Source organism: Pristiophorus japonicus, chromosome 16 (assembly GCF_044704955.1).
Source record: "Pristiophorus japonicus isolate sPriJap1 chromosome 16, sPriJap1.hap1, whole genome shotgun sequence".
NCBI lineage: Eukaryota > Metazoa > Chordata > Chondrichthyes > Pristiophoridae > Pristiophorus > Pristiophorus japonicus.
Genome location: NC_091992.1, coordinates 41,705,968 through 41,722,940, shown reverse-complemented (window position 1 = coordinate 41,722,940; position 16,973 = coordinate 41,705,968). Strand labels below are relative to the sequence as shown.

At 45.6% G+C, this 16,973-nt stretch overlaps 1 protein-coding gene across 1 annotated transcript in view; it reads left to right on the top strand.

The window, feature by feature from the left end:
• hpda (4-hydroxyphenylpyruvate dioxygenase a) overlaps window positions 1-7,387 on the top strand; it is a 46,880-nt gene extending 39,493 nt beyond the window's left edge. The window contains exons 12-14 of the mRNA XM_070856799.1: window positions 1,270-1,392; window positions 3,317-3,433; window positions 7,274-7,387. Coding sequence (XP_070712900.1) covers window positions 1,270-1,392; window positions 3,317-3,433; window positions 7,274-7,387 — 354 coding nt within the window. The remainder of the gene's footprint in view (window positions 1-1,269; window positions 1,393-3,316; window positions 3,434-7,273) is intronic.
• The last annotated feature ends 9,586 nt before the right edge of the window (window positions 7,388-16,973 follow it).

Sequence of the window (16,973 nt, the reverse complement as noted above, 5' to 3'; positions counted from 1 at the left end):
TTCTTAAGCATCCCTGATTATAATCACTCAACCACTGGTGGCTGTGCCTACTGTTGCCTGTGCCTACTGTTGCCTAGGCCCTAAGCTCTGGAATTACCTGCATAAACCTCTCTGCCTCTCTTTCCTCTTTTACGACGTTCCTTAAAACCTACCTCTTGGAACAAGCTTTTCATCATCACTGATGTGGTTCGGTGTCAATGTTTTGTCTTATAATACTCCTGTGAAGCACATTTCACTACGTTAAAGGCGCTATATAAATACACATTGTTGCGTCTGATCACATCCTCAGGTGGAGGCAACAAATATTGAGATGTTATAAATCTTCATAACCGATTGGGGAGATTTGTCAATTACCGATGCATCACATGGCACAAGACTGCCTCTCAGATTGTATTAAGATGTAGCGGGACTGTGACTGTGAGCATGTGCTCATCCCCCTCACTGCCTTAGGACACAGCGGTATAACTGTTCCCTCCCCTTGAGCTGTGATACGAGACTGAGCCCACCCCCTCAGGTTGTGTTACGGGGGGGGGGGGGGGGTGAGAGTGTGACTGTGCCCCCAGTGCCCACCCCCCCAGGTTGCGGTGATAGTGTGACTATGCCCCACCAGTGCCTACCCCTCAGGTTGCGGTGAGTGTGACTGTGCCCCACCAGTGCCTACCCCTCAGGTTGCGGTGAGTGTGACTGTGCCCCACCAGTGCCTACCCCTCAGGTCGCGGTAATAGTGTGACTGTGCCCCCAGTGCCTACCCCTCAGGTTGCGGTGATAGTGTGACTGTGCCCCACCAGTGCCTACCCCCCAGGTTGCGGTGATAGTGTGACTGTGCCCCCAGTGCCTACCCCTCAGGTTGCGGTGAGAATGACTGTGCCCCACCAGTGCCTACCCCCCAGGTTGCGGTGATAGTGTGACTGTGCCCCACCAGTGCCTACCCCACAGGTTGCGGTGAGAGTGTGACTGTGCCCCACCAGTGCCTACCCCTCAGGTTGCGGTGAGAGTGACTGTGCCCCCAGTGCCTACCCCCCAGGTTGCGGTGATAGTGTGACTGTGCCCCACCAGTGCCTACCCCCCAGGTTGCGGTGAGAGTGACTGTGCCCCACCAGTGCCTACCCCTCAGGTTGCGGTGAGAGTGACTGTGCCCCACCAGTGCCTACCCCTCAGCTTGTGTGTTTCTGTTACCATCCTCACAACCTTTTGGTGCTACTTCTAATGTTTAAGGGCCGAGAGCTGACGTTTGACACGTCACTGATTACCGTTCCCATCTGTTGCCAGATTATAAATCTAAAAAGCCGTGGGATGGATTTCCTGAACACCCCAGATTCCTACTATGATCAGCTGAAAGAAAAATTAAAGACTGCGAAAATCAAGGTGAAAGAGGACATGAAGAAGCTACAGGTACATGTGGAGAGACAGATGGCAGAGACTGAAGACAATGCTCAGCCAAACAATTAAACAGGCAGCCCCAGCAATGGGGAATCACCTCCCGGCACAGCATCTCGCTCAGAACATTACATGCATTAGGTTTCATAAAAGGGAACTGTGTACTTAGACAAGATGCCCGCGATGGTGTTTATATTATGGCAGTGCCTGTGGAGGCAGGCCGACTACGGAAAACAAGCCAGTGACATAAACATTGCAGAGTACTGCCCCCTCGAGGGGACACCATCCTGTGAAGTGGTTTTAACCCCTGCCATCAGGGTCAAAGTGCAACTGGTGACAAATGGCAATTGCTGTTGCCAGCCGTACATCCAATTTGTTTCTGTCTCATAGCTGGACCACAAATTCAACCTTTGAGCAAGGGCATGTCTGATAGTAATTTCCACCGAACCTTCAGTCACACGTTGCCGAACACTGACCCTAAAAACTTTCAAAGTGTTTCACATTATTGATTTCTGCTTTAATGGCACAAATTGTTCTTTGTGTTCCCACAGTGGTCACAGAGAAGTAAAACTAAACCTGTTTTTATTTTAAGTTCCCTGGGCCAAATGCCATTGCTGTATTGGTGCTTCGAGGCCCTGCTTTCTCGCCCAGTAGTGAGGAAATTCTGCATTGCCAGAGCCAACAGTCCTGGCAGTATGGCCTTTCTCTCCCCCGAGACTCCAGCCCCAGAGATCTCACCATGTCGGTAGCTGCATGCTCAAACGTGCTGGCCCCAATCCCTGGGTGCAGTCAATGCCCCCTGGAGTGTACCACAGGCTGAAGCAGGAAGATTTGCTAACTAACCTGCATTTCCACATGCACAGACACATATTAACCAAAACAGCAGAATACAACTCCGAGTCGGTAATGATGGCACTTTATGGTGCTCCAGTCAATTTGAATACCTGCCTGCAGTCCTGCTCGTGAGAAACAAGAGACATAAACACAATCTCCAGACCCAGGGAAATAAGTTATAAGGAAAGACAACTCAGGTAATGTTATAGAAGTATACAAGATTGTTAAGGGTATAGAGAGAGTTAACTCACAACACTACTTTAAATTAAACTGCAGGAATCGATCCAGGAGACTCAATTGAAACTAGGGGATGACAATGTTGGGATAGGTACTCCTCATCACACACAGTAATAAAGATGTGGAATACACTTCCAGATCGAGGCATGCAGCCCAGTGCCCTGGAATCACCAAACAAAAAATTGAAAGCTGGAATTGTAGAGGGTGGGAGGGAGGGAGGAATAGAGTCTCACTGGATCGATCAATAAGGCCTTCCTCATCCATAGCCATATGGTTAGACTGTGGCTATTGGGAGATGTGGTTAAGTGGGAAGGTGGGAGGTGGAAAAGCCACCTCACTCAATAGGTCAGGGAGGCAGTGAGGTGGGTGTTGATGAACCTTACCCTGTTGCCTTCACTGAGGTCACCGCAAGCTGCCCCAGGTTAACTGTTGAGTGTCCGAAGTCAGGCGGCCAGCCCATTTAAACTCGCTCTGATGGCGTTTGCCACGTTAGGAGAGCACTGGGCGGGGTGTATGAGCATCAGACAACAGGTTCATCTTTGTGGGCAGGAAAGGGCAGGAATCCTCCCCTTGGCTCCACCAAAGCAGCCTGGGGCACTGCTGCTCCGAGTTCTCCCCCTCACTGCCCTAACCGACCCCGAGATTGTGGTGGCCCGGTCCAGTGCGGCTCTCTCTCCCGCGGCCTGCCCCACCCCCCGATTGGTGAGGAGGTTGGGCCCTCAACATGGACCGGGCCTCGCACTGGGACTATTGGGCGGCCGCCAATCTACCCTGATGTGTCCGGAGTAAGTGAATCATTTCCTGTTGCTGATAGTACAGTTAATAGCAGTCAGCGAGTGTGCTCATTGGGTGTCGCTGTCTGTAACAGGAACTCAAGATTCTCGTGGATTTTGATGAGAAAGGCTATCTGCTGCAGATCTTCACCAAACCTGTCCAAGACAGGCCCACGCTCTTCCTGGAGGTCATACAGAGATATAATCACTATGTGAGTACGGTCCTACTACGAATGCAGGTTATAGCACCAAGTTAGCCCTTTCCCACAGGCACACAACAGCACACATGGAGGTTGCAGTGCCCCAGACCTGTGCATCTGCACATTATAGTCTTCTTTCCCTGTAACGATGTCCAGGGCCCGAGCCCCCCTCACCCAGTCATGGGGCCCGTGCCCCTCACAGGGATTGTGTCTCTTTATCCTGTCACGGGACTGGAGCTGTTAGTAATCACAGTGAGACTCATAGAAAATAGGTGCAGGAGTAGGACATTCGGCCCTTTGAGCCTGCACCACCATTCAATAAGATCATGGCTGATCATTCACCTCAGTACCCCTTTCCTACTTTCTCTCCATACCCCTTGATCCCTTTAGCCGTAAGGGCCATATCTAACTCCCTCTTGAATATATCCAATGAACTGGCATCAACAACTCTCTACAGTAGAGAATTCTACAGGTTAACAACTCAGAGTGAAGAAGTTTCTCCTCATCTCAGTCCTAAATGGCTTACCCCTTATCCTTAGACTGTGTCCCCTGGTTCTGGACTTCCCCAAGATCGGGAACATACTTCCTGCATCTAACCTGTCCAGTCCAGTCAGTATTTTATATGTTTCTATGAGATCCCCTCTCATGCTTCTAAACTCCAGTGAATACAGACCCAGTTGATCCAGTCTCTCCTCATATTTCAGTCCTGCCATCCCAGGAATCAGTCTGGTGAACCTTCGCTGCACTCCCTCAATAGTAAGAACATCCTTCCTCAGATTAGGAGACCAAAACTGAACACAATATTCCAGATGAGGCCTCACCAAGGCTCTGTACAACTGCAGCAAGACCTCCCTGCTCCAATACTCAAATCCCCTAGCTATGAAGGCCAACAAACCATTTGCCTTCTTCACCGCCTGCTGTACCTGCATGGCAACTTTCAATGAATGATGTAACATGACACCCATGTCTCGTTGCATCTCCCCTTTTCCTAATCTGCCGCTATTCAGATAATATTCCGCCTTCGTGTTTTTGCCCCCAAAGTGGATAACCTCACATTTATCCACATTATACTGCATCTGCCATGCATTTGCCCACTCACCTAGCCTGTCCAAGTCACCCTGCAGCCTCTTAGCGTCCTCCTCACAGCTCACACTGCCATCCAGTCTAGTGTCATCTGCAAACTTGGGAGATATTACACTCAATTCCTTAATCTAAATCATTAATGTATATTGTAAATAATCGGGGTCCCAGCACTGAGCCCTGAGGCACCCCACTAGTCACTGCCTGCCATTCTGAAAAGGACCAATTTTCCCGACTCTCTGTTTCCTGTCTGCCAACCAGTTCTCTATCCAAGTCAGTACATTACCCCCAATACCATGTGCTTTAATTTTGCACACCAATCTCTTGTATGGGACCATGTCAAAAGCCTTTTGAAAGTCCAAATACACCACATCCACTGGTTCTCCCTTCCCCACTCTACTAGTTACATCCTCAAAAAATTCCAGAAGATTTGTCAAACATGATTTCCTTTACATAAATCCATGCTGACTTGGACCGATCCTGTCACTGCTTTCCAAATGCGCTATTTTATGTTTAATAATTGATTCCAACATTTTCCCACTGCTGATGTCGGGTTAACTGGTCTATAATTACCCGTTTTCTCTCTCCCTCCTTTTTTAAAAAGTGGTGTTACATTAGCTACCCTCCAGTCCATAGTAACTGATCCAGAGTCGATAGACTGCTGGAAAATGATCACCAATGCATCCACTATTTCGAGGGCCACTTCCTTAAGTACTTTGGAATGCAGACTATCAGGCCTCGGGGATTTATCGGCCTTCAATTCCATCAATTTCTCTAACACAATTTCCTGCCTAATAAGGATTTCCTTCAGTTCCTCCTTCTCACTAGACCTTCGGACCCCTAGTTTTTCTGGAAGGTTATTTGTGTCTTCCTTTGTGAAGACAGAACCAAAGCATTTGTTCAACTGGTCTGCCATTTTTTTGTTCCCCATTATAAATTCACCTGAATCTGACTGCAAGAGATCTACATTTGTCTTCACTAATCTTTTTCTCTTCACATATCTATAGAAGCTTTTGCAATCAGTTTTTATGTTCCCAGCAAGCTTCCTCTCATACTCTATTTTTCCCCTCCTAATTAAACCCTTTGTCCTCCGCTGAATTCTAAATTTCTCCCAGTCCTCAGGTTTGTTGCTTTTTCTGGCCAATTTATATGCCTCTTCCTTGGATTTAACACTATCCCTAATTTCCCCTGTTAGCCACGGTTGAGCCACCTTCCCTGTTTTATTTTTACTCCAGACAGAGATGTACAATTGTTGAAGTTCATCCATGTAATCTTTAAGTGTCTGCCATTGCCTATCCACCATCAACCCTTCAAATATCACTCGCCAGTCTATCCTAGCCAATTCACGCCTCATACCATCGAAGTTACCTTTCCTTAAGTTCAGGACCCTAGTCTCTGAATTAACTGTGTCACTCTCCATCTTAATAAAGAATTCTACCATATTATGATCACTCTTCCCCAAGGGGCCTCGCACAAGATTGCTAATTAGTCCTTTCTCATTACACATCACCCAGTCTAGGATGGCCTGCTCTCTAGTTGGTTCCTCGACATATTGGTCGAGAAAACCATCCCTAATACACTCCAGGAAATCCTCCTCCACTGTATCGCTACCAGTTTGATTAGCCCTATCTATATGTAGATTAAAGTCGCCCATGATAACTGCTGTACCTTTATTGCATGCATCCCTAATTTCTTGTTTGATGCTGTCCCCAACCTCACTACTACTGTTTGGTGGTCTGTACACAACTCCCACTAGCGTTTCTGCCCTTTGGTAATCCGCAGATTCCACATCATCCAAGCTAATGCCACATCATTCAGTCACACATGGAATTTTAACATAGAGCCCTTTTATTGATGCCATGTGGATACCTGTATATTGAGCCAGGGACAAGATATTACATGTTCTTTCACAAGTGTACACAACTAGCTGTTTATTACAAATAACAGAGTGTGTTTTCAAGGTCCTTAGTACAGCTTCAAGAAAATCAACTGTAGATCCTACCCATTGTGTGCCCGTGGACAGGCCCTCACTGTGCCCGCGGACAGGCCCTCACTGTGTTCGTGGACAGACTAAAAATTTTATTTTTTTCTCCTGAAGCTGTTGACTTGCTGCAATATGTTTTCACGAGCATTAGCAGCCCCTCCATTACCACCCCCTCCATTACCACGTGGCCGTGATGACAGTAGACAGTGATGACAGAGCCTCCAATTGTGAGGGTATCAGCTGAGCTGCATCCAATGTACCCACACGCTCCCCGCCAGAGTCACTGGATAGCGAGCAGGAGCAGGAACACGAGCTGATTTTCCCCTCTCTATTGACATTGGGACCAACTGTAGCACCCTGCCTGAAAAGGCTAATTGACCAGAGCAGGGAGAGAACCTGGGCCTTCCAGCTTTTATAGTTCAGTGCTATTACCTACTAAACCATTGTTGGGAAGAGAGGTGCAATTTAAATTGATGCCAGGACACTTGGCTGTGACTGTCAATTGATTTAACTGAACAAATGAAAAGGAAATGTTCAAATACCACAAAACCGTTGGACAGAACCTGCCAGACAGTAATCAGTGACTCATGCAGAATGCGGTAACACCATATATTCATTGTTGCTGCACCATGGAGTCACCAGCATGTTGCAGACTGGGTACAGATTCAGTCCTCTGCCCTCAGTCAGCAACACTGCTCCATTCAGAACCTGTCTAGCTGCTGGTGTATCTGTGAACATCATCCCTGACTAACAATGTGTCTTATATGTCATTCCTTTTCTTTTTGAAGGGCTTTGGGGCTGGAAACTTCAAGTCATTGTTCGAAGCTATTGAATACGATCAGGATGCAAGGGGAAACCTCACTGTTTACACGGCCGATAGCAAGGCACAGCCATTTTATTAAAATAACCAGCCAACAAATCACAGAACCTGCTTAGAAAGGGCACTTCAGTACTCTGTTAGTATGAGGAACTCTTCACCTTCCTCAGCATTTCCTTCCTCCTATAGTCTTTAGGAACTTATACCCAAGCGTGGTGCCACCTAACCAAGGTTTTTCTCAACCTTGATGGGTATTCTGCACTGTGGTTCTGGCCTTCTCTTCACCTCATGTTTCTAAATAAATAAATCAATTGTATATCTTAATAGTGCTTGTTGTGATATCAAAGGTCACAAGTTAAATATGGAATAGGGAGGGCATTTGGCTCATTCAAGCTCATTGATCCAAAAGCAGACTTCAGTTCTCCCCCTGCCTCGTCACAGTATCCAACTAGTATCAAACACACACACATTCACACCCACATGCATGCATACATTTGCGCTCACCGTACGCATTCATTCACACCACTCGTGCGCAACATTCACACCCACGGCATACTCACCATACCCACGTTCACACACACACCCACACAAACATGCACAAGCAGACAAAGCAAAAGCAACACAGCCATTCCCTATCGGACAATGCCTGAATTTAATCTGTGAAAGGAGTGTATTTAATAAACATGATCACCTACCTGATTCAGTAATGACTGTTATTCAATATTTTAACTTTCAGTGTGGATGGATTTGGGGACCAGGAGCATCCAAATGTTTGTGTCTCCCTGAACCAGTTAGATAGGCGCCACGGCACTTTGGGCAGTACGAACAATAATGGACATATGAAGACCCTCTGGTCCATCCAGCCTGTTCCACACAATTGTGATACTTTGTGTATTACAACGCATATACCTAAAACCATGTGATCTCCTGGGAGAGGCGAAAAGCAGATTAAAAAAACAATTTGGGCAAAACCAAATCTGGGAAATTCCTCTCCGACACATCTTGGTGATCGAATCTAGTCCAGATCATCACTCTGGCCCTAAATTCCCTGCTGTACCCATCTGTGAAAGAGGTGATCTCTGCCCCAGCTAGCTCTCCCTTGAAGGAATTCAGCAATTCATCATCCAGCACAGGAGTCGGAAGTTCATTCCAGAGGCCCACTGTTCTCTGGGAAAATAACCATCTCCTGACATCTCACCGAGATCTGGCCTTATACAACTTAAAATTGTGAGCCCTGGTCCTCCCTAACCGATTTAATTGGAACAAACTGAACTGGAACACAATCGATTCCCTTCATCTTATAAACCTCAATCAGATACCCCCCAAGTCTACACTTCTCTCAAGAGTCCCAACTCTTAGCCTATATTGAGAACGAAGATAATTCATACTAGGAATTAGTCCAGTGGCCCTCCTTCACACCCTTTCCCAAACTTCAATTGTTTGTATGTTTGTATTTTAATGGGAAATATTCCCCGATCAGCTGAGGAATATTGCATACTCCTGCTCGACAGTGCCCTCACCGTCTGCTTTGTGTGTTTGAGATTTTTCAGCGCAGAATTTTTCTGATGATGTTCTTACCAAAGCTGGCAACCTTCTGGACCAGATCCACTTTTTCACTCCGAAGCAGCGCATTTTAACTGGTGTCCCCAGCACGGATTTCCTAGGCTCATCTGGGGCTATATTTCACAGTTAAATGTTTGAACCTTCTAATAAAAATAATGTATTCCGCTCATTTTAAAACAGCTTTTTACTTCATAGATCATTGATTCTTAATGCGGGGTGGAGGAGAGAGAATTCGGCCAATTTATGAAGTTGGTCACCAATATTGGTGCTCACAAGGACAGAGGTTGGCACTTTTGAATTCAAACATTTTTAACAAAAATTTTCAAGAACAGTTCCATCGTTATTTTACTGAGAAATATTCATGGCCAGTTAGTCACCCTTGCATATTAAAGCTCACTCCAATGACGCGCATGCCCCTAGTTTTGGAAGGGCAGCTAACCAAACTGGATAACTGATCATGCCCAAATACAAATTAAACTTGAGCAGAAATATTTATGCAGGCTTGAAAAAAAAGAACAAAGGCTGAAATGGACTTTGGGCGACTGACCGACAGAGGGCGATGGCTGATCATCTGTACCCATGGAAAATGAGGCACCAAATGGGCACCCCCCCATGGAGCTGGCAGATTGAGGCCTCCTGTGGGAGCCCAGCAGCAGCCCCCTTTCAAAATATTGCCAGCCTCTATGTCGGTGTTAACTGGGCCGTAAGGCTTGAGGCTGTTACCGCCAAGACTCACTTATGAATAGTGACACCTGAGCAAGGTACTGGAGGGGGACAGTCAATGAACTGCTTTGATATATGGGAGGGAAGAGACAAGTAAAACATTGAAAACAGGGTTGCCAACTTTCAGGTTTTGATGAGACAATCCAGTTTTAAATGAGCTGAACAGGAATTTCTAAAATGTTAACCGGACACAAAAATTAGTCTTTAAATAGCAGCTCGTCTTTCTCTCACTTAGTATTAAAAGTTTTGAAGCAACCTCAATAAACCAAACATCAGAACCATGATCTCATCCTTTGCCCTGCCCATCTGGCAAAATGTGGGAAGCCCAGTTTATAAAAGAAAAAGAAAACTCCTGAGCTGTGGAGACAGGTTCAGGGAACAAAGATTCAACTAATTACTATAAAGAATGTGCATGATTCATGTTTCAGAAAGAATGAGGAGAGTGGATAAAAGTGGAAATGAGTAAAATTCTTTACACTGAATCAGAATCAGGGTCATGGTTTCAAACTCAGACCAGCTCCTACTCAGGGCTGTTGACTTGTGGAATAAGCTGTCACCTGGTGCAGTGAACACAAAGCCTGTTGGGGCTTTTAGAAAAAGGAGATGAAAGATTTCCACTGTATAAGTGCGAGGTTAAATTTCAGGCAATATGGTGACAGATAAGGTTGAGGTTTTGAGTGCTCGGGACTTAACAGTACAACAATGGATGTACCAGACGGCAGCATTAATCCAGGAGACTGAACAGACTTGTCAGGCCTTTTACTCATTCTACAAATTCTTCAGTTCTTATGCAAAAGCCACACACTTCCCAGGATGGGAGGGGACTCCAATGTCTATGTAACAACCCGTTTCTGTGGATGTCAGCACAACACAGCAGCCAGGGTAGCTGCACCTTGTGAATGGTAAGGTTCCCATTCCTCCAGCACTGTAAATATGGCTTCTGTAAACCCACCATGACGTTTGGGGGCATTTTCCACCCACTACATTTTTCAACTTGTAGTTTAGCTTACTCTCATAACATATCCCTCTGCCTTTGAGAGTGTCTTTACTAACATTACCATCTAGCAAATGTTCAGTAACATGGCAGGATAATGAATAGAAAACTCTTGCCTGTTCATTATTTTTAAATTACTGGAATAAACCAATGCCTCTATAGGTTCGCCTGGCACTCCGATATGCAATAGAGTATGACACTAAACCATGCTCTAGGTTTAAACTATTAAATTAATTAAACAAATGATAGATAAGCAAGTATGCAATTATATATTTACAGTGGAAGTTTGATTAATTTTTCCTTAGTCAGTCTTGATCAGTAAGAATTTAAAATACAAAAAAAAACTTTTACATACACAGTACTTTGTTTTCTTGTATTCTTTCCCAGCCACAGAAGCTAACTGCACTACCAACTTTTTTGCTGAATATTTAAATCTATTTGACTCAGATACACTTAAAGAACTATCCTCCATTGACTCTTTTTATAGACCATGAACAGTTACCAAGGTTCTTCAGATTTTAATAACCTTCAATCGCACTGAAGATGATGCATTGCCAAATCTATAACTGAACCAACCACAACGTCTCTGGATATTTGAAGTGTGTGTTGGTGCCTCGCTTTAGTCTGTTACCATGGAAACAGCAAATTATACAACACACAATATAAGCTGGCGTTTTACAGACTACATGTTGTATAAGGAATTAAAGGGACAGCTGCCATACCAAAACATATCCACCAATGTAGATTTAAATGATGTGCGTCAGGCTTCCAGTTTCCAACCTCAACAAGGTGCAGCTGTCAAAAACAGCACACTTTGGGCTACCGAAGAATTCATCATAATATTTTTGATGGAACTGTATTTTTCTCATATTTAAGGTGTGTGGGGTGGGGGTGGCGGGATAGACAGTATAGCCTGACAGCCAAGTTTGAAGTTTGACCCCCAAGCGCTTAGTCGGTGTGTACCTTCGAACACAAATGTCATCTTGACTTAGTTGGTAACACCCTTGCCTGAATCAGAGAGTTATGGATTCAAGCCCCACTCTTCAGTTGAACACGGTCACGTTTCAGGAACTTTGACTATTTGACCCAATAGGAATTTCAGGTAATTTACATTAAGATATTGCTTTTAAAATAAATGTAGATCGCAAGGGACTAAATACACACAACAGCCACATACTGGAATGCGAATTATGGACCCAGTCAAAGATTCGATCCAAGATGGTGTTTCTCGCATACTACAAAAGTTTGAGGCAATGAAGTTCCAGATCAGAAATTGAGTATATGTTGGAATGGCTTCATACATTCACAAGTTGAGCAGAAGATTGCTGTCAGGGAAGCCCTAATGTCAGAGGGCAGCAGCCAGTTAGATTGGCAGCTGAACTGATCAATCCCCTGGAGATGGAGAACTGGGATTGGGTCAAAGGTCAAGACTTTGGCACCCTGTCTAGTTGGGTTAAGCTGACACAACTGAGAAAAAGCAAGGAGGGAAGTCAGGGAATGAGAACATCCTCAAGTTCAGTGTCAACTAGTTTCAGAGAATTCTTAAAGGAAAGGACTTGTATTTATATTGCACCTTTCATGATTTCAAGACATCCCAAAGCACTTTCCAGGCAATTAAGTACTTTTGAAGCGTTGTATGTTGTAATTTAAGGAAACACGGCAGCCAATTTGCACACAGCAAGATTCCACAAACAGCAATATGATAATGAGTGATAAATATTGGTCAGGATAGTGGGAGAACTCCCCTGCTCTTCTTCAAATAGTGCCAGCTGATTGGGCAGTCGGGGCCTCGGTTTAATATCTCATCCGGAAGATGGCACCTCTGACAGTACAGCACTCCCTCAGTATGGCGCTGGAGTATCAGTCTGGGTTATGTGCTCAAGTCCTGGAGTGGGACTTGAACCCACGGCCTTCTTATTCCGAGGTGAGAGAGCCAGACCTGACACAATTTGGTCAGAAACGTGTGCCGAGTTCACGAACATAGATAGTGTGGCGTTGCTGCATTAAGAGGTACATTATGTTCACAATTCTTATGTAAAATAAACCAGCTTGTTGGTTTACAATAGGTCTCATCTAACAAGACTGTGCATCAGTCTGCTTTCCAGAAGATAGGATAAATGCATTTGAGGAAATGAGGGATATCACACCAGCAAATTCACAAAGTGAGACATTTAATTTTTACAAATCACGCTATTGTCTGACTGGGTATTGGGCAGTAAAAGTAAATTCCTGATTGTAAGTGATATAGGGTCCACTTATAGGAGAAACCAGTGATACCGAATCCGAGAGAATATTTAAAGACGACCCAAATTATGTAACAAACTCAATCTAGATTGACACGAGTACAGTATTGAGGCAGTGTGGCATTATTGGAGGTACTGGTTTTCAGAGATGTTAATTTTTTTTAAATTATTGATTCATGTCACTGACAAGGCCAGCATTTATTGCCCATCCTTAGTTACCCTTGGGAAGGTTGTAGTGAGCCGCATGCTTGAACTGCTGCTCTGTGGGGAGGTACTCCCACAGTGCTGTTACGGAGGGAGTTCCAGGATTTTGACCCAGTGACAATGAAGGAATGGCGATATATGTCCAAGTTAGGATGGTGTATAATTTGGAGGGGAACTTGCAGGTGATGGTGTCCCCATGGTGCCTGCTGCCCTTGTTCTTCTAGATGATAGAGGTCTCGGGTTTGGGAGGTGCTGTCGAAGAAGCCTTGGCAAGTTGCTGCAGTGCATCTGGTAGATGGTACACACTGCAGCCTCGGTGCGCTGGTGGTGGAGGGAGTGAATGTTTAAGGTGGTGGACGCAGTCCCGATCAAGCAGGCTGCTTTGTCCTGAATGAAGAGCATTCCAGGAGCAGCACCATGCCTACCTAAAAATGAGGTGCCAACCAGGGGAAGCTGCAATACAGGACTACATGCATGCTCAACAGCAAAAGCAGCATGCTATAAACAGGACTAAACAATCCCACAACCAACGGATCAGATCAAAGCTCTGCAGTCCTGCCACATCCAGTCGTGAATGGTGGTGGACCATTAAACAACTAATGGGAGGAGGAGGCTCCATGAATATTTCCATCCTCAATGATGGCGGAGCCCAGCACACGAGTGCAAAAGACAAGGTTGAAGCATTTGCAACCATCTTCAGCCAGAAGTGCTGATTGTATGATCCATATCGGTCTCCTCCTGAGGCTCCCACCATCAAAGAAGTTAGTCTTCAGCCAATTCAACTCACTCCACGTGATATCAAGAAACGGCGCGCATTAGATACAATATCATCCTGACTGTCGTGCTGAAGACTTGTGCTCCAGAACTAGCCAAGCTGCTCCAGTACAGGTGCAACACTGGCAACTACCAGACAATGTGAAAACTTCCCAGGTATGTCCTGTCCACAAAAAGCAGGACAAATCCAATCCAGCCAATTACCGCTCCATCAGTCTACTCTCAATCATCAGCAAAGTGATGGAAGGTGTCGCCGAGAATGTTATCAACCAGCAATTACTCGCAAATAACTTGCTCACACCGATGCTCAGTTTGGGTTCCGTCAGAATCACTTGGCTCCAAATCTCATTATATCCTTGGTCCAAACGTGGCTGAGAGAGCTGAATTCCAGAGGAGAGGCGAGAGTGACTGCCCTTGCCACCAAGGCAGCGTTTCACCAAGTGTGGTATCAAGGAACCAGAGTAAAATTGACGTCAATGGGAATCAGGGGGGAGGGGGAGAACTCTCCACTGGTTGGAGTCATACCTAGCCCTCATCTCAGCCCTAGGACATCGCTGCAGGAGTTCCTCAGGGCAGTGTTCTAGACCCAACCATCTTTACCTGCTTCATCAATGATCATCATAAAGGTCAGAAGTGGGGATGTTTACTGATGACTGCAGTTCAGTTCCATTCGCAACTCCTCAGATAAGCAGTCCATGTCTGCATGCAGCAAGACCGTGGCAACATTCACGCCACACAAGTGCCAGACAATGACTATCTCCAAGAGTCTACATAGAAAATAGGTGCAGGAGTAGGCCATTCAGCCCTTCAAGCCTGCACCGCCATTCAATGAGTTCATGGCTGAACATGCAACTTCAGTACCCCCTTCCTGCTTTCTCGCCATACCCCTTGATCCCCCGAGTAGTAAGGACTTCATCTAACTCCCTTTTGAATATATTTAGTGAATTGGCCTCAACTACTTTTTGTGGTAGAGAATTCCACACAGGTTCACCACTCTCTGGGTGAAGAAGTTTCTCCTCATCTCGGTCCTAAATGGCTTACCCCTTATCCTTGGACTGTGACCCCTGGTTCTGGACTTCCCCAACATTGGGAACATTCTTCCTGCATCTAACCTGTCCAAACCCATCAGAATTTTAAACGTTTCTATGAGATCCCCTCTCATTCTTCTGAACTCCAGTGAATACAAGCCCAGTTGATCCAGTCTTTCTTGATAGGTCAGTCCCACCATCCCGGGAATCAGTGTGGTGAATCTTCGCTGCACTCCCTCAATAGCAAGAATGTCCTTCCTCAAGTTAGGAGACCAAAACTGTACACAATACTCCAGGTGTGGCCTCACCAAGGCCCTGTACAACTGTAGCAACACCTCCCTGCCCCTGTACTCAAATCCCCTCGCTATGAAGGCCAACATGCCATTTGCTTTCTTAACCGCCTGCTGTACCTACATGCCAACCTTCAATGACTGATGTACCATGACACCCAGGTCTCATTGCACCTCCCGTTTTCCTAATCTGCCACCATTCAGATAATAGTCTGTCTCTCTGTTTTTACCACCAAAGTGGATAACCTCACATTTATCCACATTATACTTCATCTGCCATGCATTTGCCCACTCACCTAACCTATCCAAGTCACTCTGCAGCCTCATAGCATGCTCCTCGCAGCTCACACTGCCACCCAACTTAGTGTCATCCGCAAATTTGGAGATACTCCATTTAATCCCCTCGTCTAAATCATTAATGTACAATGTAAACAGCTGGGGCCCCAGCACAGAACCTTGCGGTACCCCACTAGTCACTGCCTGCCATTCTGAAAAGTACCCATTTACTCCTACTCTTTGCTTCCTGTCTGACAACCAGTTCTCAATCCACGTCAGCACACTACCCCCAATCCCATGTGCTTTAACTTTGCACATTAATCTCTTGTGTGGGACCTTGTCAAAAGCGTTCTGAAAGTCCAAATATACCACATCAACTGGTTCTCCCTTGTCCACTTTACTGGAAACATCCTCAAAAAATTTCAGTAGGTTTGTCAAGCATGATTTCCCTTTCACAAATCCATGCTGACTTGGACCTATCATGTCACCATTTTCCAAATGCACTGCTATGACATCCTTAATAATTGATTCCATCATTTTACCCACTACTGAGGTCAGGCTGACCGGTCTATAATTCCGTGTTTTCTCTCTCCCTCCTTTTTTAAAAAGTGGGGTTACATTGGCTACCCTCCACTCGATAGGAACTGATCCAGAGTCAATGGAATGTTGGAAAATGACTGTCAATGCATCCACTATTTCCAAGGCCACCTCTTTAAGTACTCTGGGATGCAGTCCATCAGGCCCTGGGGATTTATCGGCCTTCAATCCCATCAATTTCCCCAACACAATTTCCCGACTAATAAAGATTTCCCTCAGTTCCTCCTCCTTACTAGACCCTCTGACCCCTTTTATATCCGGAAGGTTGTTGGTGTCCTCCTTAGTGAATACCGAACCAAAGTACTTGTTCAATTGGTCTGCCATTTCTTTGTTCCCCATTATGACTTCCCTTGATTCTGACTGCAGGGGACCTACGTTTGTCTTTACTAACCTTTTTCTCTTTACATACCTATAGAAACTTTTGCAATCCGCCTTAATGTTCCCTGCAAGCTTCTTCTCGTACTCCATTTTCCCTGCCTAATCAAACCCTTCATCCTCCTCTGCTGAGTTCTAAATTTCTCCCAGTCCCCGGGTTCGCTGCTATTTCTGGCCAATTTGTATGCCACTTCCTTGGCTTTAATACTATCCCTGATTTCCCTTGATAGCCACGGTTGAGCCACCTTCCCTTTTTTATTTTTACGCCAGACAGGAATGTACAATTGTTGTAGTTCATTGATGCGGTCTCTAAATGTCTGCCATTGCCCATCCACAGTCAACCCCTTAAGTATCATTCGCCAATCTATCCTAGCCAATTCACACCTCATACCTTCAAACCACTGCCCCATGACATTCAATGGCATTACCATTGTCAACCTTCCCCCCTCCCCCCCCATTAACATCCTGGGGTTTACCATTGACCAGAATCTTAACTGGACCAGCCACATAAATACCGTGGCTACAAAAGCAGTTTCGAGGTTGGATATTCTGCGGCAAGTGTCCGACCTCCTGACTCCCCAAAGCCTTTCCACCATCTACAAGG